Source organism: Capra hircus, chromosome 4 (assembly GCF_001704415.2).
Source record: "Capra hircus breed San Clemente chromosome 4, ASM170441v1, whole genome shotgun sequence".
In the NCBI taxonomy this organism is placed as follows: Eukaryota; Metazoa; Chordata; class Mammalia; order Artiodactyla; family Bovidae; genus Capra; species Capra hircus.
Window position 1 is genome coordinate 27,244,618 of NC_030811.1, and position 24,187 is coordinate 27,268,804.

Below are 24,187 nucleotides of genomic sequence, written 5' to 3' on the forward strand. Positions count from 1 at the left end.
CTTAAGTCTTAGATAAAAATTCTAAATAATTTTAAAAAGAAAAGTAAAAGAACAGGCTCATCACACAGACGCTGGGGTGGTGATTGCCCCGACCCTCTCCATTTCTTCCTCCCTCTGCCTGGCTCTTCTGCCCTTCCCCTGCTTGCCTGCTGCACCTCTACTGACTTCCTCCCGCTCTCAGGAAGCTGAGTACTGTCTCTGGGGTTTGATGACTTCTCACAGGCCCCCCGACTGCCCCAGGGACTCAGAAAAAGGGAACACCTCAGTGTGGGCAGCTCCAGATAGGAGGCGTATGAGGCGAGGTTGTGGCAGGATGCAGGTGAAATTAAATGGAAGCAAGTTTAAAATATTTGCAGAGATGTGAACAAGATTGGGCTTCCCAGGTGGCGCTAGTAGTAAAGAACCCGCCTGCCAAAGCAGGAGACATAAGAGATGCAGGTTTGATCCCTGGGTTGGACAGATCCCCTGGAGGAGGGCATGGCAACCCATTCCAGTATTCTTGCCTGGAGAATCCCATGGATAGAGGAGCCTGGTGGGTTACAGTCTGTGGGGTCGCAGAGAGTCAGACATGACTGAAGCAACTTAGCACGCACGAACAGGATTGACGAAGCCACTGTGAAACTTCCAGGCCCCCAAGGTGAGCATCAGCAGGGAACTGTTACCATCCACAGAGGGGCTGCCCTCCAGGATCCATGGCCATGCACAGTCGGCGTGGGTTGGGGGGGGGGGCAGGGGGCTCCATCTGTGCCACCCTCCTGCCCTCCTATTCCTTTCCAATGCCTCCCCTTAGCCAATTTCACCCAGAGTTCAGAGGCCAAGGAACCCCATGTCACACAGGCCCAGCAGCTTTGGGGAGTGAAGTAGAACAGAGAAAAGCAGAGGGTGGTACCCGGACGGGAGGTGGTGAGGATGGGGGGGCAAGAGGTGAGAAACCAAAACCCTGGGAAGGGAGGACCCTCCTGGGGAAACTGGGGGCATACCCTGGTCCCATGGTTGCCTCAGGCTTCTGCCGAGGGCCAGCCAGCCATCCTAGCTCTTCCATGGTGGGAGTTCCTGGATGAATGAATGATAGACGGGAAAAGGAGTGGGTGACAGAATGAATGGGAAGGGGTCTGTTTCCATCCGCACTAAGAACAAGGTGGGTCCTGTTCCCCAGGATTTCCACCTTTCCGGGACTTTAAGGACTACTTCCTAAGTACCCACTTTGGGGCCTTACAGAAGACCCTGAGCAAGACAAGCTGAGGTCACGGGCTGGGCAGGATGGGGCGCGGTGGGCCATCAGGTACAGGGGGAGCCTGAGGGTCCTGCAGTATAAAAGGCCTGGCTCCTCCTCCGTCTCCCTGGAAACCTGCCCCGGAAACCCTCCCTCCCCAAGCCCCACCTTCTCCATCAGGGTTTCTCAAGGACATGGGCTGGGTTCACTGGGCTCAGTCAGCCGTTGGCTGCAGAGGAGGGGAGGCACAGCAGGGTGGAAACCGAGGGACCTGTCACCCGAGTAGCGCCCGTGTGCTCATCCGCGGAGCAGCAGCCATGCTCCCCAGAGCGGGCCTCCTGGTGGGGGGAGCAGCGCCTGGCCTTGGACCCACACAAGCTCTGAGTGCCCTGCGAGGCGGAGCTGGTAGCTAATGGGGAAAAGGAGGGTAGCCTCCATTCCCACTGAGCCCTGCCGCCTGTTGGTCCCTGGGGGCTGAGGGGAACTGTGGACCAACTCAAGGGTCCACACTGGGAGGTATTTGAGGAGCAGGATGGAGCCACAGGGGCAGCTACCCGGGGAGCCTGACTACAGGGCTACCAATAAGTCCTGCCTGGATCTTAGAATGCGCATTTCCCTGAATGTGGACCTCTGCCCTGACTCAAAATCTGAGGCCCGTGCAGCCCCACAAAGCTCCATCACAACTGCAGCCTGTACCCTGGGGCTACCACACTGTGGCCATCTCTCTGGTCAGTCCGGCCTCCTGTGGCCCATCTCTAAGGCCATCTTTCTTCAGGCAGCTCTCCTGCCCACTTGCTCTGCCCAGGACCTTTCCTGGGGACAACTTACCTGGATGGGACAGGAAGACAGTAAACTGTCCACAAGTAAGCCCTAGAATAACCACTAAGAAAACAGGAAAAAAGTTTTTTTAAAAAAATCATTAAAGGAATAATTAAAATGTCATAAAGAAATTACTGACTTGGAACTTGCCTGGTGGTCCAGTGGTTAAGACTCCATGCTTCCAATGCAGGGGGCATGGGTTCAGCCCCTAGCTGGGGAACTAAGATCTTACCTGCCATGCAGCACGGCCAAAAAAAAATTCACTTAATACAAAAGGAAGCAGTCTAAGAGAAACAGAGGAACAAAAATAAGAATGATATATTTAGAAAACAAGTAAAATCCCTAATGCAAATATAACTATATTAGTAATGTGATTAAACAGTCCAATCAAAAGGCAGAGATCATCAGACCAGATTTAAAAACAAGATCTAGCAAAATACTGTCTATAAGAAGCATAATTTGAAGATACAAATAGATTTAAATTAAAAAGATGCTCAACATCACTCATTATTAGAGAAATGCAAATCAAAACCACAATGAGGTACCACTTCACACCAGTCAGAATGTCTGCGATCCAAAAATCTGCAAGCAATAAATGCTGGAGAGGGTGTGGAGAAAAGGGAACCCTCCTACACTGTTGGTGGGAATGCAAACTAGTACAGCCACTATGGAGAACAGTGTGGAGATTCTTTAAAAAATTGCAAATAGAACTACCTTATGACCCAGCAATCCCACTGCTGGGCATACACACCGAGGAAACCAGAATTGAAAGAGACACATGTACCCCAATGTTCATTGCAGCACTGTTTATAATAGCCAGGACATGGAAACAACCTAGATGTCCATCAGCAGATGAATGGATAAGAAAGCTGTGGTACATATACACAATGGAGTATTACTCAGCCGTTAAAAAGAATTCATTGGAATCAGTTCTGATGAGATGGATGAAACTGGAGCCGATTATACAGAGTGAAGTAAGCCAGAAAGAAAAACACCAATACAGTATACTAACACATATATATGGAATTTAGAAAGATGGCAAGGACGACCCTGTATGCAAGACAGGAAAAAAGACACAGATGTGTATAACGGACTTTTGGACTCAGAGGGAGAGGGAGAGGGTGGGATGATTTGGGAGAATGGCATTCTAACATGTATACTATCATGTAAGAATTAAATCGCCAGTCTATGTCTGACACAGGATACAGCACGCTTGGGGCTGGTGCATGGGGATGACCCACAGAGATGTTGTGGGGAGGGAGGTGGGAGGGGGGTTCATGTTTGGGAACGCATGTAAGAATTAAAGATTTTAAAATTTAAAAAATAAAAAACAAAAAAAAATCACCCATAAATTAAAAAGATGGAGAAAAGTTTTATCATACAAACAGCAACCATAAGAAAACGGGAGGCACTATAGTATCACCAGACAAAATAGATTTTAAAACAAAAAACGTAACTTTAGGTAAAGATGGACATTTTATAATGATAACAGTATATTCCATCAGAAAAGTGACAATTATAAACATATGTGTACCTAACAACAGATCCTTACTCCATATACAAAAACTAACTCAAAATGGATCAAATCCTATATGGAAGAGCTAATACCATAAAACTCTCACAAGAAAACACAGGGATAAATTTTTCTAACCATACACATGTCAGTACGCTTGCCTGGCAAATCCCATGGACGGAGGAGCCTGGTAGGCTGCAGTCCATAGGGTCTCGAAGAGTCGGACACGACTGAGAGACTTCACATACACTTGTCTATAGTCAAAGCTATGGTTTTCCCAGTAGTCATATACAGACGTGAGAGTTGGACCATAAAGAAAGCTGAGCTCCGAAGAATTGATACTTTTGAATTGTGGTGCTGGAGAAGACTCAAGAGAGTCCCTTGGACTGCAAGGAGATTCAACCAGTCAATCCTAAAGGAAATCAATTCTGAATATTCATTGGAAGGACTGAAGCTGAAGCTGAAGCTCCAATACTTTGGCCACCTGATGTGACGAGCTAACTCATTGGAAAAGACTTCTGTGAAAGATTGAAGGCAAAAGAAGAAGGGGTTGGCAGAAGATGAGATGATTAGATAGCATCACTGACTCAATGGACATGAATTTGAGCAAACTCTAGGAGATATCAGAGGACAAAGGAGCCTAGTGTGCTGCAGTCCTTGGGGTCGCAAAGAATCAGACATGAGTTAGCAGCTGAACAACGACCACCATATACTGGGCAATGATTCCTTAAATATGACACCAAAAGTACAAGCCGAAAAGAAAAAAACAGATAAATTGGACTTTACCAAAATTAAAAACTTTTGTGCTGTCAAAAAAAAAAAAGAAAACAAATAATAAAAAATGAAAATGACCCACAGTATGGGAAAAAAATATTGGCTATCTATCTATAGCCAATATCTATCAAGTATTATCTATACTTGATAAGTTACTTGTATCTAGAATATATAAAGAATTCTGACAACAAAATAATAAAAAGACAAATAACTTGATTTTTTAAATGAGCAAAAGACTTGAATAGACATTTCTCCAGAGAAGAAACATAAATGACTAATGAGCTCATGTAAAGATGTTCAACATGATGAGTCATTAGACAAATGCAAATCAAACCACAAAGAAATACCACTTCACGTTCACTAGATGGCTATCATCCAAAAATTCAGATGATAATAAGTGTTGTCAAGGAAGTAGGGAAATTAAAACCTTCATACATCACTAGGCTTCCCTGGTGGCTCAGACAGTAAAGAATCTGCCTGCAATGCAGGAGACCTGGGTTCAATCCCTGGGATGGGAAGATCCCCTGGAGAAGGGAAAGGCAACCCACTCCAGTATTCTGGCCTGGAGAATTCCATGGACAGATGAGCCTGGCAGGCCACATTCCATGGATTGCAAAGAGTCAGACATGACTGAGCGACTTTCACTTTATCACTTATCACACCCCTGCTGGGAATGTGAAATGATGCAGCCAACTTTTGAAAACAATTTGGCAGTTCCTCAAAAAGTTAAAGTCATAGTTACCATATGCTGTAGCAATTCCAGGCCCAGTAATATCCCCAAGAGAAGTTACGGTGTCTGTCCTCACAAAATCTTGCACATAAATATCCACAGCAGCATTATTCATAGCAGCCAAACAGCAGAAACAACCCAAATGTCTATCAGCTGATGAGTGGATGAATAAAGTATGGTACATACACACAATGAAATATTACTTGGCAATAAAAAGCAATGAAGTACAGATACATGGTACAAAATGGATGCATTATGACAACATTACGCTAAATGAAAGGCCGGACCAAGGGCTACTTATATGAAATGTCCAGAATAGGCATATACATAGACAAGAAATGTAGCTGAACGGTTGCCTAGGACTGGAGTATGGATGGTGGCGGGAAATAGTGGGGAAATGCTAAAGGGTGTGGGGTTTATTATAGATAAATGTTCTAAAACTGATCACAGTGATGACTGCACAACTGTGAGTATATTAAACTATCCAATTGTACACTTTAAACAGGTGAATTTATGGTGTGTGAATTATATCTCAATAAAGCTGTTACCAAAAACCCCAGACAAGTAGGAGTTTGAGATCAGTACTGGGTGCCAAGACATCTGGAGCCTCAAGATGGCCCCAGCTGTGGCTTTGACCCACTGGCCTCCACTCCCTCACCCTCTGACCCCCTCTCTTCATATGACCTGGAACAGACAGCTGCCATTTCCCCTCCCTCAGCCTAAGATCTTGCTTGTGTCCAAACTATGGAGTGGAGCTACGGTGCTGAGTGAGGTCAGGGCCTTGTCCAGAGGCCCCTGGCATGTCCTGGCCCAAACTCCTGCAAGATTCTCTCTTCTGGCCAGCCTTCGGGGGAAGGTCTGCATGGGCAGCTTCCTTCCTGCCTGCAAAGGAAGTCAAGAGGCAACCATTCAATTACATTTCTTTGCACTGCCATCTGGGGACGGGGCCTGGAGCCATGGCAGCCACATGGGGCTGTGCGCTGCGCAGCTCGAGGAGGCCTCATCCACATCTCCACCATTGTGGACCCATTACAAAACTTTCCCAGCCCGTGGAAGGGAGTAGGCTGTCTTGTTAAGCTCTCCTTTTCACTAATTTGCACAAATTTGCCTTACAGTCTGAATATGTGCTACGTAGCCACTAGCTACATAGAGCTATTTGTATTAAAGTGAGTTAGAGTTAAATAAAGCTAAAAATTTAGATCCTTAATTGCATTAGCCATATTACTACTAGGGGCTCAGGAGCCTCGTAGGGCTCTTGTATTGGACGGGGCAGATATAGAACATTTCCATTGTCACAGAAAGTTCTATTGGACTGTGCTGCCCAGAACCACCAGAGGAGGTTTTATGGGATCTTGAGAGCAGGACTATGCAGCATTGGAAGAAGAAAAAATGGGTGGGAAGAAGAGGAAATTGCATGCAGGAAGCCACACACATTTCCTCTCCTCTTTGCCCCCCCTCTCAGCGTCTTCAAGCCCTAATGATATTCCCAAGGATCATTCTTTGTGAAAAAGAAAGTCAAAAAAGAGGTTGGGGAAGTCCCAGTTTCCCCAATCAGCCCAAGGCTGATTGGCAAGCTCCCCTCCAGGCTGGAGAACCTCGTGGCTTCGAGGTCCCTGTGTGGTGCCTGGAAATATTCTGCCAGTACTGCCCATCTCCAGGTGCTGGCTCTGTGGCAAGGTTCAGACAGGCAATCTGACTGCACTGGTCTCTCTTTACCAAAAGACAGTAACAGAAAAACACACACACTCCTAAAATCCCAGCAGGTTCCATCCAACAAGGAAGTACTGAGTTCCTACTCTGCTATTAACCTGTGAGCAGTGATGGTCAAGTGTGTGGGCTGACACTGGTACTTGAGTAGGCATGCTGCAATTTGGCATGGTCCCTGGAATACAGTGAGATGCACCCCTGCAGGCATTTTAAAGGACAGAAGAAGTCCTTTCTGGAAGGGGCTGGCAGCCTAGTTATTCTGAATCAGATGGAGGGGTGGCCAGCTGTGGGATACAGCTGTGGAATTAGAATCAGATCTGTGATAAACAGCGCCCAGTCAGTCAGGGTAACCTTTGCCTGGGGTGAACATGATGTTGTGAGTGGGGAGAGAGGGTCCTGGGTAAATAGGGAGGTAGAGACAGGAACCACCAAGAGAGGAGCTTTAGGGGCGAGTGTGTGACTTGCAGGGGCAGACTGGGGTGGGGGGGAGGGATGGGATACTGCACGGCCTGTTCCCAAGCACCACACCCAAACGAAACCATGTGATGCTCACAGGCTTGCACGTGGTCGTGTGGGCCAGAGGATGGGTGTGGAAAAATGGACCTCGTTACCATTGGTCACGCTGGGGGGAGTGATAAGCAAGGAAGGGCTGAAGCAGGTGTCATGATGTGCTTTGCCTTTATAACATTGTGATGGCTTAGTTCGCTTGTTACAACTGGCGTGGTTTGAAAGGTTGCTGTCGTTTAGTCAATAAGTCATGTCCAACTCTTTTGCGACTCCCTAGACTATAGCCCGCCAGGCTCCTCTGTCCATGGGATTTCCCAGGCAAGAATGCTGGAGTGGGTTGCCATTTCCTTCTCCAGGGGATCTTTCCGAGCCAGGGATCAAACCCGAGTCTCCTGCATTAGCAGGTGGATTCTTTACTATCGAGCCACCAGGGAAGCCCCAGACTTGAAAGGCATTAAGTACAAAATTTAACAATTTCCTCATCCCTATCTCCCTCACTCCTTACAGCAACCTTTTGCTTCCAGCCACGAAATCCAGAGGAAAATCAACCTGCTGCTCTTGTCAGTACAACCCAAAGGAAGGGAAGAAGAGAAAGTAACTTATGTTGGGTTCTTATGTGTATCAGGAGCCACACATGTGTCAGGCACACATCACATGTACATTGCCTCACTGGACTCTCCCAACCTACAGCAGTGGTTATTACTTCCTTTTACAGATGAAGGGGCTTCCCAGGCTCAGCGGTGAGAATCTGCCTGCCAATGCAGGAGATGCAAGAGACATGGGTGCGACCCCTGGGTCCAGAACATCCCCTGGAGTAGAAAATGGCAACCCACTCCCGTATCCTTGCCTGGAGAATTCCGAGGACAGCAGAGGCTGGCAGGCTATAGTCCATGGGGTTGCAAAGAGTCAGACACAACTGAGCACTCGTATGCACGTATTACATTACAGATGAAAGATTTTGGCTTAGGGAGGTAGAGTATACGTGGTAAGGTTAGCATATAAGCTAAAGGACCAGGAGAAAAGAGAATTCCCCTCCAAAGGGGTTAGCTAAAGAGAAATTTAAGAAGGGACCATTTACAGGTCTGCAGATATGGTTAAGAGAATCACCAGGGATGCTGAAGGCCAGGAACTTGTTAGCAGGGATCCACTGCCACCCTCTGGGCTGAGCAGATAAGGGACAGGAATAAAGTGGTGAGCAGGAGGCCAGGAAGAAATACCCCAACCACTCTCCTCTCCTGCCTGCAGGTCCTGCCTGTGCCTCTCCTCGACTGACCCAACAGGAAGACAGGGCATGAAAGCCAGAGTGAAGCAGTCTGTAGGGCGTGGAGGGGGAGGACGAATGGAAGAGGTGGACATGGAGATCACTCAGCACAGACAGTAAGTGGTGGAGCAGGATCTGAACTCAGGACTCGCTGACTCGAGACCCGGAGCCCTTCTGCTGCCATATTGAGCTACACACGCTGCTGTGCCCACAAGCCCTGCTGAGTCCCAGACGTGGGGACACCCTGTCAAGTAAGGACTCAAGCCTGGCCAGTTATTCCTCGTTTCTCTAGCCAGAACGTCCCTGGCTAAAGAAAACAAGAGAGCGTTGGTTTGTGGTGAGGATGGTGGCATCTGGTTCCACTAGCTGAGCAGAGAGACATGAGCCCCTTAGCCTGACACTTGCTTGCACCGGGGGTCGTGTGTTCGTGCCCCTCCCTCCGCCAGGGGCCATGTCCCGCATCCCTCGGCCTGGCCCAGGGTGTTCTGCCCATTGCGCTTCCTGATTTGTTCATTCCTGTATTCCTGTATCTGGCTCGATACCTGGCGCCAAGAGGCTATGATCAATCGTGGGTGAAACTCAACTGCCTCTCCCAAACAACACCCTTTCCTGGGTTTTTATTTCATAGAGTGACTTTTCAAGAAGTTTCTGTACCTTCTGTGGCAGACAAAGAAGGCTAATATTAGCTTTTCAGGTTGGGCTTCAGCAGGAGATGACAATGATGTCGATAAAAATAATATGTTTTGGGTGCTCAACACGTGCCGAATACCGTAGAAAGACTTCTACAGGCATTGTCTCATTCGCTGGACACCTCTTCTGCGAATTCTTTCAGTTCCGTTCAGTCGCTCAGTCACGTCCGACTCTTTGTGAACCCATGGACTGCAGCATGCCAGGCTTCCCTGTCCATTGCCAACTCCCGGAGTTTACTCAAACTCATGTCCATTGAGTTAGTGATGCCATCCAACCATCTCATCCTCTGTCGTCCCCTTCTTCTGCCTTCAATCTTCCCTAGCATCAGGGTCTTTTCCAAGGAGTCAGCTCTTCACATCAGGTGGCCAAAGTATTGGAGTTTCAGCTTCAGCATCAGTCCTTCCAGTGGATATTCAGGACTGATTTCCTTTAGGATGGACTAGTTGGATCTCCTTGCAGTCCAAGAGACTTTCAAGAGTCTTCTCCAACTCACCTGCACCTTAATCCATTCTCCGAAGCAGGCAGCTCTGCAAACACGCATCCTGGCAGTGTCTCGCCTCAGGCCCCAGCTGTTAATTGCTCCCATCTTGCTTTGGAACTTCCCTGTTGAGCGGCACTGGACACTTTAGGAGCCCACTTAAACGCTTGTTCACACCTGACTGGGAGCAGTGAATGCCCTGCGAGGCTAGCTCAGGGGAAAATTGCTTCCTCTTTCCGTCTGAGCTGCTTTCATACAGATGGACCTATGGGATTGGACACACAGATGCCCAACACAGTGATCAGCTCCTCAACAAGGCAGTCTTGTGTCAGCTTTCCATCCTTCCCACCCCTCATTCCTGCTCCCTGGGATCATATTCCAAAATAAACCTACATGTAAGCCTTTGTCTCAGGCTCTGCTTTCAGGAAACCCAGGCTAAGACAGCCCTTATAAGAATCACGAGGGAGGTACTATTATTACCCCTACTTCACAGGGGAGGGACCTGAGGCTGAGAAAGGTTTGATAACTTGCCAAAATCGTATAGCAGATAAGGGTGGGGCCACTGAAACAGGAAGGAAGGCAAGGGTATGAAATGCTCCTCTCTGGGAACAGGAGATTGGATTTACCAGGGATTTTTTTTTTTTTTTTTTTTGGCCTCTTTGCACAGCATGTTGGATCTTTTTCCCCAACCAAGGGATTGAACCTGGGCTCCCTGTAACGGAAGCATGGAGTCCTAACCACTGGACCACCAGGGAGTCCCCTTACCAGGGAACTGGAATAGAATTTCTGATGGTGTTGCATGTCCACTGAAGTTTGTAGGTATGAATTTGAAGTGAATCTAGTCATCCAAGGGCAGGGATGTTCTCCAGCAATACTCAGGTGCTCTGACAGAGGACGGAGGGGATGGAGTGGGCACAGTGGGAGGGTAAGGGTGTGGGGGGTTGGCCAGAGCAGGAAGCAGCTGGGAGCTGGGGTGGCTGGGGCGGGTGCTTGGGCTCCTGGTGGTGATATGGAGTACAGGCCCTGGGGCCCCAAGGGCCTGGCATTGAATCCAGGCTCCGTGGTTTACTCCCAGGGTGACTTACCTGACTTCTCAGATTCTTCATCTGTAAAGCGGGAATGATGGGGTGACCGACATCCCAGAGGAGAAGCGATAAGACCTAATGCCTATGTGCCGGGCCCTGTGCTTAGTCCTCTTCCCAGCTAACTTACTAAGCCTCACACACCGATGAGGTGGGTGCCACTAGAGCCACAGAGAAGGAAAAGTAGCCACTGGAAGTTATACGGCCTGCCTGAGGTCACAGCAGAGAGCATCAGACTCTGGACTGACCTGGAGTCTGCTCTTAGCCTCTCCTCCACCCAGCCTCCCAGGGCCCAGCTTCTGACAGACGTCACTTTCCTTAACCCTGGTGGGAGCACAGCTGCCACTTCCTCGTTCCTCTTCCAGCCAGCTGGCCCTGGCGCTCTTCTGCTCCCGGGAGCCTGGCTCCAGGCTTAGCCAGGCCTGGTCTCAGTACCGGCCCATAGCTGCCCTCCCTGCCCCCTGCTGCCATCTGCTGGGGACCTTTCAGGGGTCCACACTCGGGGTGGGGGCGTTGGGCGGGGGAGGAGACACACCTTTCCCTGGGGGGGGGTAGGGGGCAGGGGGGGTAGGGGGCGGGGGGGTGTAGGGGCGGGGGGAGGGTACAACTGCTATGGCGGATTCGTGGCTCTACCCTCCATGTCCCTGGCCTGTGAGCTGGGGCCCATCCCCACCTCCCCTGCTTCCCAGCTGCACCGAGGAGTTTCCCAGGCTTGAGGTCCACGTGACCAGTGTCTCTCACTTCCTCCCTTTTTCCCCCTCCCCCTGCAGAGCCCAGGGCCTAGCCCGCCCCTCTGCCTGGACTCACAACGCCCCCTCCCGAGGCCAGGCCTGAGCCCAAGATCTGGAAATGGGTTGGGGAAGGAAAGTCTTGGCATTTGGGCAACCTGGGGCTATCAGGGTAGATGGGAATAGTGGGTAGAGTCCAGGAAAGAAATGCAGAGGTGGAGAGAGGAGGAGGAAACCAGGGGTCCTTGACTTTGGAGACCTGGAGCATCACCACTTGTTTTCCTTTGTTTACTGAGCACTTAGTCTGTGCCAGCCACTACCCTACCCTAAATTCCTTATCTCCATAGTCTCGCTTAGTCCTCACTGCAAGTCTATACAAGTAGATATTATGACCAGTTTACAAATAGGGAAACCGAGGCATGAAGTTAGAGGCTTATGGGTACGTGGAGTTGGCTGAGCCAGGATTTCAACCCAGCTCAGTTTGCTTCTCCTATACACAGGTGAAGAAGGGAACCCCAGGGTGGCAGAGTGACCCAAGGGTCAGGGAGACCAGCGGTCCCAGAGCCCGAGAGTGACGAATTTGTGGGGTTTTTTTTTAGGGTTGGCTCCTGGACCTTATGCAGGAGAAGTCACCGCCACTTGCTTCCAGCTTCTGGCCCCCCCAGGCACTCTCCTGCACCTCTGATCCAGGGCTGGGGTCAGGATGGGGCCTAGGGGCCCCGGGTGGAGGTACCATGAGGGAGGCAGGCACCACAGGCCTGGATGACAGACACCAGAAGCCCTCCCTGAACAAAGGCTGGGTGGGAGGCGGCCTGGTGTGTCCCCACCCCCCCTCCCAGTGCCTGCTGAGCCAAGACCACAGTCAACAAGGCGGGGAGAGCATGGCCAGAGCCTCCGCCGTCCTGCTGTCCCTCATTCTGCAGCTCGCGAGCTGGACACTGGCCCCGGGGACCGGCCGAGGTAAGTTGGGGTGCTGAGGGTTTGGGGACAGCCAGGTGGGACCTCACCTCTTGCTCAGCCCAGTCTGAGGGGACAGCTGGGCTGGGAGGGGGGCTGCCTCCCGGGGCGCTGCCTTGCGGTATGTTCACCTCTCCAGCCGGCCTGAATCCTCCCCATCGGTGGAGGAGCGAGCGTGGGGGCGGCAGCACAGAGACTATGGCACGGGGTTCCGGGGTCCCGGAGCAGGAGGGGGCTTCCTGCTCTGGCCTCCGGAGGAATTCCTGCAGGCAGCGGTGGGGGAGAGGCTGCCCTGGAATCTGGGAGTCTGAAGTTAATTATTTGTCTCGAGAACGGAGGGGAAAAAAAAGAAGGTCCGCCATGGGAACTGGCTTTGAGTGTCTGTATCTGGCTTTCCTCCAGCAGAACCGGCAGGAATAGAGGGGTCAGTGCATGGATTGTGTCGGGCGCGGGTGGGGGCGGGGAAGGGAGGGGAGCTGAGGACAGTTCCATGGGGAGCAATCAGGCTTTGCACAACAACCAGGAGCTCTTCTCTACAGGTCTCTCCAGGCGAAAGACTGGCCGGATCTTCCCTGAGGGTCCCAGAGGACCCCAGCTTCTCCTGACCCCCTGACTGTGTTTGCTTCAGCAGGCGGGCAGTGGCCTGAAAGAAGGAATCATGGGGCATGGGGTGTAGAGCTGGGGTGAAGGGTGTAAGATACCGGGACCACTTTGGCCACCCTTCATGGGGCCGGGAAGGGAGCTGGATCCCACACAGGACAGAGAGCCATTCCAAGTGATGACACCCTGCCCAAGGTATGGGTGTTGCGGGGTAGGAGAGTAGGCTGAAAAGATAACGGGCACTTGGGAAAGGTCACATTTGGATTTGCTGCTGGGCGCCTTCAGATGTGGGATTTAAACCCACTGTGCCAGGAGAAGAGGAGCAGCTGGAGGCAGGGAGATTTCAGCCTCCAGAGTGGAGATAAGAGGGGAGAGGAGTGGAGCAGGGGAGATGGGGTGGGGGGATAACCGGCTGAGACCAGAGACTGATGGGGTTTGGGAGGGGTACCAAGAGGGCAACCAAGCCCCAGATTTCTAGGTAGGTGGGGGTGGCATCAAGCTTCCCAGGTGGCGCTAGTGGTAAAGAACCTACCTGTCAATGCAGGAGACCTAAGAGACGCAGGTTCGATCTCTGGGTCAGGAAGATCTCCTGGAGGAGGAAATGGCAACCCACCCCAGTGTTCTTGCATGGAGAATCCCATGGACAGAGGAACCTGGTGGGCTACAATCCACGGGGTCACAAAGTCAGGCACGACCAAAGCAACTTAGCATGCACCACAAAGGTGGCATTAACCAAGCCAAGGAACTCAGGACAAAGCAGGTTTGGACAAAAGAAGACAATTTAGGTTTCGGACCAGACTCTCCAACCCACTTTGGTGGAGGCAGTCGGGGGCTGGGGAGTGAGCGACATTGTGCCCTTGCTTCACTGGACTAGCGTTCACCAGAAGCCCTTTCAGCCGCCCAGGCCAGCCTCACTAATGAGATGCCTCTGCGGAAGGACTCTTCCCTGTCCCTCCTCCCCTTCCTCCTCCTCACCCCCTTTCCGCTCCAGACCCTCTGCTGCCCGGCCCACCTCACCCAGAGGAGGGATGATGTTTGGGAACCAAGCCTGGAGTCAGACGATCCCCATCTGCATAATCTTTATTTTCCTGACTGTGGAATAGAGATCAAAGTGAGGTGAAAGTGGCCTTCCCCAGCCTCTCCTAGGACCCAGTGTCATGTAGAACCCGGGACCGGCTGTCTTCATTCTGATGGAGCCTTGAAAGCTAGTAGGGGCCCTGGCAGCACTTTCCCCAAACCCTTCAAGAAATGCAGCCACATCCTGCTTTCTGGAGCACACCCTGCCCAGTGTGGGTTCCCAAGCCCCTCTGCCATAGGCCTGGAAAGGAGTGGCCAGGCTTGGGCGTGACAGCAAGGGGAAGAGTTGCCCACTGCTGTGCCCAGAAGCTGTGTCCTTTCTGAAGATGAAGCCGAGCAGATGGAGGCGGGGTTTGCTCACAGACACCAGGTCCCTGGAAGCAGGCCCATCTTGCACTGGTCTGTCTCCCTCTCCTGCTGACTGTGCTGACTTGCGGGCCCTCCCAGCATGACATGTCAGTTCCCCAGGCTGTCCCTGGCAAAGACCCTGGTCTGAATGAGGCTGGATGACCCTGGCACGTTCTCCGTGGCTGGGGACCCCTGCAGAGTCAGAGCAGGCTACAGGGAAACCTGGTCTATATCCTCCCCCAGGCCCCCAGTGAGCTGGGATCCCTTGGGCTTATACCTGCCTGAGGTTCTTGTTACTCTTATTCAGTCAGTAAGTTGTGTCTGACTCTTTGATACCCCATGGACTGCAGCACACCAGGCTTCCCTGTCCTTCACTATTTCCCAGAGTTTGCTCAAACTCACATCCATTGAGTCGGTGATGCCATCCAACCATCTCATGCTCTGCCACCCTCTTCTCCTTTTGCTTTCAATCTCTCCCAGCATCAGTGTCTTTTCCAATGAGTTGGCTCTTCTCATCAGGTGGCCAAATTATTGGAGCTTCAGCTACAGCATGAGTCCTTCCAGTGAATATTCAGGGTTGATTTCCTTTAGGATTGACTGGTTTCATCTCCTTGCTGTCCAAGGGACTCTCAAGAGTTTTCCCAGCCTCACATTTCGAACACATGAATTCTTTGGTGCTCAGCCTTCTTTATGGTCCAGCTCTCACATCCATACGCAGCTACTAGAATAACCATAACTTTGGCTATACAGACTTTTTTTTAGCAAAGTGATGCCTTTGTTTTCAATATGCTATCTAGGTTTGTCATAGCTTTACTTGGGAAAACTGGTCTGGGTCACTTTTGTCCACCCAGGGCACCCTCCTCCTCCTCCCATGCTTTCACTCCAGCCCCTCACAGACCATCTCTCCTCCCCAGGACGGTGGGTTTGGCATGTGGACAAGGGTTGGGTATAGGACTGATATCATTGGGAAGACAAACCCAGGAAGCCTTGCTAGCCCCCTCACCCATAGGCACTCCCTGGATCCTTGTGCCTTCAGGTGGGGCTGTCTCCAGGGAGCCCCTTGGCTTTGCTGACATCCACGACTACCAGTCAGAGGGGCCAGCCCACTCCTCAGCCCCTGCTGGGGTCCCCGAGGAACGGTGGCGCCCCCTGGAGGAGCGGCTGGAAAGGCTGGAGGCTGAGGTCACGGAGCTCAGAGAACAGGTACCATTGAAGGCAGTGGGTGTGCAAGGGGCAGGGCAGGCCTGGTGTAGTGGAAAGAAAGGAGGGAAGGGGAGCCTGTGGGACCCTGAAATAGAGTTTTGTTTTAAAAGCACATAGAAAGGCTCTTATCTGAACAGTTAACATCGATTCTTTCTTACATGAGAAGGACCTGCAGGTATCTGTCAACCAGATTTTCATTTTCTTTCATGTACTTTGTGGACATTATGGAGTGCCTACTTCATATAAGACATTGTCAGGGAAGATTTTGGATGGATAAAGGTCTTTAACTGGGTAATGAGGCCTGGGTCCCCTATTGTCTAAAGAAGAGGACTGGGGACCCATACTCCTCTGGGAGCCCGTCCAGACCCCAGGCCGTGAGAACTGGCGCTGTCTGATCGGGACGCTGCCTGGAGGTGGGCCCACCTCTGCTCCGTCAAGTTTCCTTCTCATCCTGCCCTGGCTTTCATACCCTGCGGGAGACTGTGGGGAAGGCTGAACCAGTGCCTCCTGCCCCCACCTCTTCCCCAGAACAAGGATCTGCAGGGCAGGGTGACGCAGCTGGAGTCCTGTGAGTGCCACCCGGCTTCCCCCCAGTGCTGGGGGCTGGGCCGGGCCTGGCCCGAGGGGGCTCGCTGGGAGCCCGATGCCTGCACAGCCTGCGTCTGCCAGGACGGGGCTGCAAACTGTGTCCCCAAGCCCGGCCCGGCCCGCTGCCATGGTGAGTGCCATCTGCCTGCCCGTGGGCACCACCCTGGGGCTTGGAGATGGCCCTGAGTGACAGCACCGTGTCCTCCCTAGGCTGCAGCCACAATGGTCAGGCCTATGGCAATGGGGAGACCTTCACCCCAGATGCCTGCACCACCTGCCGCTGCCTGGTGAGTTCTCGTGGACCCCCAGGATACCCCACCCCTGTCCCCCTCACCTCAGCTGCCTGTCGCTGCAGCTGGTGTGCAGAATGTTTCGAAGTGGGGGGTTCTACCTGCCATCCCTCCAAGCCTTGCCTCTGGCAGCCTTCAGTTGATTCTGAATTGTTGCGCTTTCTGGAGCTCAACCCCCGCAACACACACAGAGGGGTTCTTATCCTCCTGTACCCGCTCCTCACCTGTGCACCCTCAGTGTCCCCCACTCATGCGTCTGTCTCTGTCATCTACCTGCCTCTTCTCCCTCGCTTGGCTCCACCTTCCTCCAGCCTTCCTTTCTTCACCCCTCCATAGCAAGCGTTTGGTTCCCTTCCCAGGATCTCCCCACTCTGGAGATGTGGGTGGCTCTTGAAAGTGCTGGTTTCCAAGGGTTGAGAGTGGCAGGAGATGATGGGGGTGGGGGAAGGACATCCCTTTTCTGCCCTTGGGCCAAGAGTAGCCTGCAGACTCTGAGCCCGCTCAGCCTCTTGCTCCTCCGGTGGGTCCCAGCCTGGGGGGAAGTTTTGGTTCTGGAGGACCACCCTCCAGAGTTCTATCACCTGCTTCCCCACAGGAAGGAGCTGTAACTTGCACCCAGAAGCCATGCCCAAGAGGACCCTGCCCAGAGCCAGGAGCATGCTGCCCACACTGTGAGCCCACTCTGCTTCCTGTCTGCCCCAGCCCCACTTCCCACACTGGTTCTGGGGCCCCCAAGCCTGGCCTGCCCCCTGCCATGTGCCCAGAGGGTGCCCGCCCACTTGCTCCAGTTTAGGGAGTTTGGAAGTGAAGTGCAAGTCAGCAAATGCTGCCTCTGGCCTGGGACTGAGCCAAAGGCTTGACATGATCTTCTTTGTTCCCTCCAGGAGCTTCTAATCTAGTGAGAAGATGAATTTATATAGCTAGTGCAATACAAGATTTAAGAGCCAGTGAACAGATTAAGAGGATGCAGAGAAAGGTAGTAAGTGGCTGGTTGCCAGAGGAGAGGGCAGTAAAGCAGGGAGGGCTCTATGGACAATGGGTCATCCAAGCTGGGTCTTCAAGGGAGAGTGGGGTTTCCTCAGAAAGAGGGTCCTCTGTGCACCAGAATGAGGAGACATGTGTCACAGCAAATCAGCCTGGGAAGGCCAGTGGAAACAAGCTGCTATAAGTCTTGCAGTTTGGACATTCTTTTGTGGACAATGGGAGCCACTGAAGGCTGCAGAGCCAGAGTGTGGCATGTTCCAAGAGGCATTTTTGGAATATTCATCTGGTATGGGCTAGATGCAGGAAGACGAGGTAGGGGTTATTACATGCCCAGTGGTCTGGGCATGGAGCCAGAGACGACAGTGGGCTGCAGAAGGAAGGTTGTTCCTAAGGAACATGGTTGTATGCCATGGAAGAGTGGACTCTGAGCTTTAGGAGACTAGGAAGGCCATGGGCCAGTGACATGAAGAGAGCTGGGCAGAAGTGGAGGCAGTGACTGCTGGGAAGTATTACTAGCTCATAGTTAGGAAGATAAGGTTTTCAGGTTCAGCAAATAAAAACAGGATGCCCTGTTATATTTGAATTTTAGATAAATAGCACATATTTTTTAAAGTATGTCCTGTGCAATGTGACTGGTGATAGAAGCAAGGTCCAATGCTGTAAAGAGCAATATTGCATAGGAACCTGGAATGGCAGGTCCATGAATCAGGGCAAATTGGAAGTGGTCAAATAGGATGTGTTAAGAGTGAACGTCAACATTCTAGGAATCAGCAAACTAAAATGGACTGGAATGGGTGAATTTAACTCAGATGACCATTGTATCTACTACTGCGGGCAGAAATCCCTTAGAAGAAATGGAGTAGCCATCATGGTCAACAAAAGAGTCTGAAATGCAGTACTTGGATGCAATCTCAAAAATGACAGAATGATCTCTGTTTGTTTCCAAGGCAAACCATTCAATATCACAGTAATCCAAGCCTATGCCCCAACCAGTAATGCTGAAGAAGCTGAAGTTGAACGGTTCTAGGAAGACCTACAAGACCTTTTAGAATAACACCCCAAAATAATGTCCTTTTCATTATAGGGGACTGGAATGCAAAAGTAAGAAGTCAAGAAACACCTGGAGTAACAGGCAAATTTGGCCTTGGAATGCGGAATGAAGCAGGGCAAAAGTTAATAGAGTTTTGCCAAGAGAATGCACTGGTCATAACAAACACTCTCTTCCAACAACACAAGAGAAGACTCTACACATGGACATCACCAGATGGTCAACACCGAAATCAGATTGATTATATTCTTTGCAGCCAAAGATGGAGAAGCTCTATACAGTCAGCAAAAACAAGACCAGGAGCTGACTGTGGTTCAGATCATGAACTCCTTATTACCAAATTCAGACTCAAATTGAAGAAAATAGGGAAAACCGCTAGACCATTCAGGTATGACCTAAATCAAATCCCTTATGATTATACAGTGGAAGTGAGAAATAGATTTAAGGGCCTAGATCTGATAGAGTGCCTGATGAACTATGGACGGAAGTTCATGACATTATACGGGAGACAGGGATCAAGACCATCCCCATGGAAAAGAAATGCAAAAAAGCAAAATGGCTGCCTGAAGAGGCCTTAAAAATAGCTGTGAAAAGAAGAGAGGTGAAAAGCAAAGGAGAAAAGGAAAGATATAAACATCTGAATGCAGAGTTCCAAAGAATAGCAAGGAGAGATAAGAAAGCCTTCCTCAGTGATCAATGCAAAGAAATAGAGGAAAAGAACAGAATGGGAAAGACTAGAGATCTCTTCAAGAAGATTAGAGATACCAAGGGAACATTTCATGCAAAGATGGGCTCGATAAAGGACAGAAATGGTATGGACCTAGCAGAAGCAGAAGATATTAAGAAGAGGTGGCAAGAATACCCAGAAAAACTGTACAAAAAAGATCTTCACGACCAAGATAATCACAGTGGTGTGATCACTCACCTAGAGCCAGACATCCTGGAATGTGAAGTCAAGTGGGCCTTAGAAAGCATCACTGTGAACAAAACTAGTGGAGGTGATGGAATTCCAGTTGAGTTATCTCAAATCCTGAAAGATGATGCTGTGAAAGTGCTGCACTCAATATGCCAGCAAATTTGGAAAACTCAGCAGTGGCCACAGGACTGGAAAAGGTCAGTTTTCATTCCGATCCCAAAGAAAGGCAATGCCAAAGAATGCTCAAACTATCGCACAATTGCATTCATCTCACACCCTAGTAAAGTAATGCTCAAAATTCTGCAAGCCAGGCTTTGGCAGTACATGAACTGTGAACTTCCAGATGTTCAAGCTGGATTTAGAAAAGGCAGAGGAACCAGAGATCAAATTGCCAACATCCGCTGGATCATTGAAAAAGCAAGAGAGTTCCATAAAAACATCTATTTCTGCTTTATTGACCATGCTAAAGCCTTTGACTATGTGGATCACAATAAACTGGATCACAAGACCCTGTGGAAAATTCTGAAAGAGATGGGAATACCAGACCACCTGACCTGCCTCTTGAGAAACTTATATGCAGGTCAGGAAGCAACAGTTAGGACTGGACATGGAACAACAGACTGGTTCCAAATAGGAAAAGGAGTACGTCAAGGCTGTATATTGTCACCCTGCTTATTTAACTTCTATGCAGAGTACATCATGAGAAACGCTGGGCTGGAAGAAGCACAAGCTGGAAACAAGATTGCTGGGAGAAATATCAATAACCTCAGATATGCAGATGACACCACCCTTATGGCAGAAAGTTAAGAGGAGCTAAAAAGCCTCTTGATGAAAGTGGAAGAGGAGAGTGAAAAAGTTGGCTTAAAGCTCAACATTCAGAAAACAAAGATCATGGCATCTGGTTCATGTTCATCAGTTCATGGGAAATAGATGGGGAAACAGTGGAAACAGTGTCAGACTTTATTTTTGGGGCTCCAAAATCACTGCAGATGGTTACTGCAGCCATGAAATTAAAAGACGCTTACTCCTTAGAAGCAAAGTTATGACCAACCTAGATAGTATATTGAAAAGCAGAGATGTTAATTTGCCAACAAAGGTCCATCTAGTCAAGGCTCTGGTTTTTCCTGTGGTCATGTATGGATGTGAGAGTTGGACTGTGAAGAAAGCTGAGGGCTGAAGAATTGATGCTTTTGAACTGTGGTGTTGGAAAAGACTCTTGAGAGTCCCTTGGACTGCAAGGAGATCCAGCCAGTCCATTCTGAAGAAGATCAGTCCTGGGTGTTCATTGGAAGGACTGATGCTGAAGCTGAAACTCCAATATTTTGGCCACCTCAAGTGAAGAGTTGACTCATTGGAAAAGACCCTGATGCTGGGAAAGGTTGAGGGCAGGAGACGGGGACGACAGAGGATGAGATGGCTGGATGGCATCACTGACTCGATGGACGTGAGTTTGAGTGAACTCTGGGAGTTGGTGATGGACAGGGAGGCCTGGCATGTTGCAATTCATGGGGTCGCAAAGAGTCGGACATGACTGAGCGACTGAACTGAATTGTGCAATATTTTCGGTGTACTTATACTAAAAAATTTTGTGTTGTTCATCTGAAATTCACATTTAAGTGGGTGTCCTATATTTTATCTGGCAACTGTACTGCAGGAAGAATAGCAGCTGGTAGTTTGAAAGGTGGGACAGGGGCCCAGGCACTGGTTGAGGTCTGGCAATGTAGCCTGAAAGTCTTGGCCAAGATGAGATGAAGAGTAATGTCTTTGGAGTCATTAGATCTCAGTGAAAAGGGACACACACACACACACATACACACATGTGCTCGCACGCGCACACACATAGCTCGTAAAATAAATGGTGCCTCAGGGCCATTGCTAGCCCATATGATGTCTTAGAGAGCTGACTCTTTTGAAAAGACCCTGATGCTGGGAAAGATTGAAGGCAGGAGGAGAAGGGGATGACAGAGGACAAGATGGTTGGATGGCATCACCGACTCAATGGACATGAGTTTGAGCAAGCTCTGGGAGTTGGTGAAAGACAGGGAGGCCTGGCATGCAGTCCATGGGGTCGCAAAGAGTCAGACATGACTAAGCAACGGAACTGAACTGAACTGAACTGATGATGTCTTTGGTGAAATTTTTAAAAAGTCACTCTTCCCTCACTGCTTCCATGTGCTGTAAAATGATGGACCTACTGATATTAGAGTCAGACACTATACTGCCATCTGCTGAAATGTTGTAGTAAATATACAAATCTGATTCTCACCTGAACAGTGCCCCTTTGATGTTTTGTCCTTGTCTTTTGCCCCAATTCTCTGGGTCCCTTACTTGAGGGCGTGGCCCTGGTTTTGCAGGCTGCCCTGGAGGCCACAGAGATGGGGAAATGTGGCAATTGGAGCGCTGTGTTATCTGCACCTGCCAGGTAAAGGAATCAGAGCCTGGCCCCAGCTACCACCTACGTCCCTGCTGTCCAGCATACCCCAGGCCTGGCCGTGCTAAGCCTGACCTGGGGGCCAGGCAGGGCTCCTGCTGCCACCCTGGCACTGAGCCCTGGAGCTATCTAGGCCTCCACTCAGCTTGGGCAGTGGAGAAGGAAGGAGGGCTCTGTGTCTGTCCTGCAGGCAGGGACAGTGCGGTGCCAGGGGCCCTCATGCTCAGAGCTCAACTGCCTGCAGAGCTACACCCCACCTGGGGAGTGCTGCCCCGTCTGCCAGCCAGGTGACCTGCCCTTGTCTTGTCCACCCCACCCCCGCCCCTGGCCTCAGCCCCAGAGGGTTCCTTACCTACTTGGTGTCATGCCTTCCCCTGGGTGATGACCACCCACCTTGTTCTCTGCTGACCAGCTTGTCTTTCTGGCAATCCTCCCCAGGCTGTGAGTATGAGGGGCAGCTTTACGAGGAAGGGGCCAACTTCCAGTCCAGCTCCAACCCTTGTCTCCAGTGCTCCTGCCTGGTGAGTCCTCCGAACCTTTGCCCGGGCCCTGCTCCTCCTGGGATACCCGCGCCTGCTCTGGGCCGCACCTGCCACTCTTTCAGCCCCTCACATACCACCCAAGGCCTGATGCCAGAGAGATTCTCCCTCCATCCCCACCCTGTGGCCCAGTCTGCTCTCTCTGGGAGCCAGAGCCTGAGGCGGCACAGCTGTGGGTGTGTTACAGAGGAGCCTGGTTCGCTGCGTGCCCATGAAGTGCCCGCCCATCCCCTGCTCCGAGCCAGTCCTGAGGCCTGGGCACTGCTGCCCAACCTGCCAAGGTGAGAGCCCCTGCCCCTTCCCTGGTGGAGCTCCAGGTGGGGCTGTTAGGCTGTTTCGTCAACCCAGAGCCCACTCTGCAGACCCCTGACCTGGGGGTCCTGTCAGCGGGGGAGCCGCGCCTGACCACACCTGCTCCAAGTTCTGCCCTTGACACTTAGCATTTGTGTGCCCCTGAGGGAGTTACTCCTGTCTCAATTCCCCATCTGTAAAAGGGGATGATAATACTGTATACCTGAATAAACATTGACTGTTACCTGCTTTGTGCAGACACCCGGTGGACCCTCGAGGCAGACCACTAGAGGGTGACACTGAGTTACAAACTAGGACTGGCAAAGGCAGGATTAGATTACACACAGATACTATGGAAACTCAGAGGAAGGAGACCTAGCGGAGACCTAGTCCAACCTGGGCACGGAAGGGAGGGCGTCCTGGGGGTGGTGGGTCCGGACTGAACCTCAAGGCTAAAGAGCAGTTCGCTAGGTGAAGGGCAGAGGGGATGCCAGGAAGAGAGGGCAGTTTGGGACTAACCCACCATGTGAGGTGGGCGTGTGTTGGTTGGGAAGGAGCAGGCAGGTGGGCGTGGCTTACACTGAGAGGTGGGGCGGGGCCAGAGACAGGTGGGCGTGGCCATGCTGGCCCTAGAAGACCTAGAGAGTCAGGCCAAGGAGCTTGGGCTTGACCCTGCCTGGGGTGCTGGGAAGCCGGGGCAAGGGGTCCAGGCAGAGGCAGGATCTGGCTGGGTTTAGGCTCCGAGGAGGACACTCAGAGGGCATGTGGAGGAGGGAGGGTCTGGCTGAAATTTCCATCAGGCTTCCTCTCTGCCTGTCTCCCTCAGCTCAAGGCTGCACAGAAAATGGTTCTCACTGGGAGCATGGCCAAGAGTGGACCACCCCTGGGGACCCCTGCCGGATCTGCCAGTGCTTGGTGAGTCCCCATGCTGCTCCTGGGTTGCCCCCACCACTCCCCGACCCCGGGTCACCCAGATTCATTCCTTCAGTCCACTGAACACATCCCAAAAGGCACTGTGAGGGGACAGAGATGGAGGAGACCTAATTCTGGAGGCCGTGAGGCTGGGGAAGGGGTTGTGCCCCGTATGTCCAGTTCCAAGCACAGTAGGTGGGCAGCATGTTTGTGAACCCAAACCAAGGCGCTTCAGGTTACAGGAGGAGTGAGGCTGGGCAGGCAGGATGTGACGGGGGCACAGACTCCAGGGACAGAGAAATACAGTTGATCTGAGATGTCCGGAGCCCTGCTGTCTGAGCAGGAGCCACTCCGTGTGGACACTGAGCTCTCAAAATGTGACTGTCCTGTTTGAGATGGACTTAAAGGGTAGACTACGCACTGGATTTCAAAGACGTATTATGAGAGAAAGAGGCATAAAATGTCTCTTAACGGTTCATGTTGATTACATGTTGAAAGAAC

General features: G+C 51.1%; 1 protein-coding gene across 1 annotated transcript in view; it reads left to right on the forward strand.

Moving 5' to 3' along the window:
- KCP (kielin/chordin-like protein) overlaps nucleotides 12,381–24,187 on the forward strand; it is a 33,085-nt gene continuing 21,278 nt past the window's right edge. Inside the window, exons 1-10 of the mRNA XM_018046950.1 lie at nucleotides 12,381–12,462; nucleotides 15,521–15,687; nucleotides 16,216–16,405; nucleotides 16,486–16,562; nucleotides 17,161–17,236; nucleotides 21,868–21,935; nucleotides 22,135–22,231; nucleotides 22,383–22,465; nucleotides 22,671–22,764; nucleotides 23,601–23,689. Of these exons, the coding sequence (XP_017902439.1) occupies nucleotides 12,384–12,462; nucleotides 15,521–15,687; nucleotides 16,216–16,405; nucleotides 16,486–16,562; nucleotides 17,161–17,236; nucleotides 21,868–21,935; nucleotides 22,135–22,231; nucleotides 22,383–22,465; nucleotides 22,671–22,764; nucleotides 23,601–23,689 (1,020 nt within the window). The 5' untranslated portion in view covers nucleotides 12,381–12,383. The remainder of the gene's footprint in view (nucleotides 12,463–15,520; nucleotides 15,688–16,215; nucleotides 16,406–16,485; nucleotides 16,563–17,160; nucleotides 17,237–21,867; nucleotides 21,936–22,134; nucleotides 22,232–22,382; nucleotides 22,466–22,670; nucleotides 22,765–23,600; nucleotides 23,690–24,187) is intronic.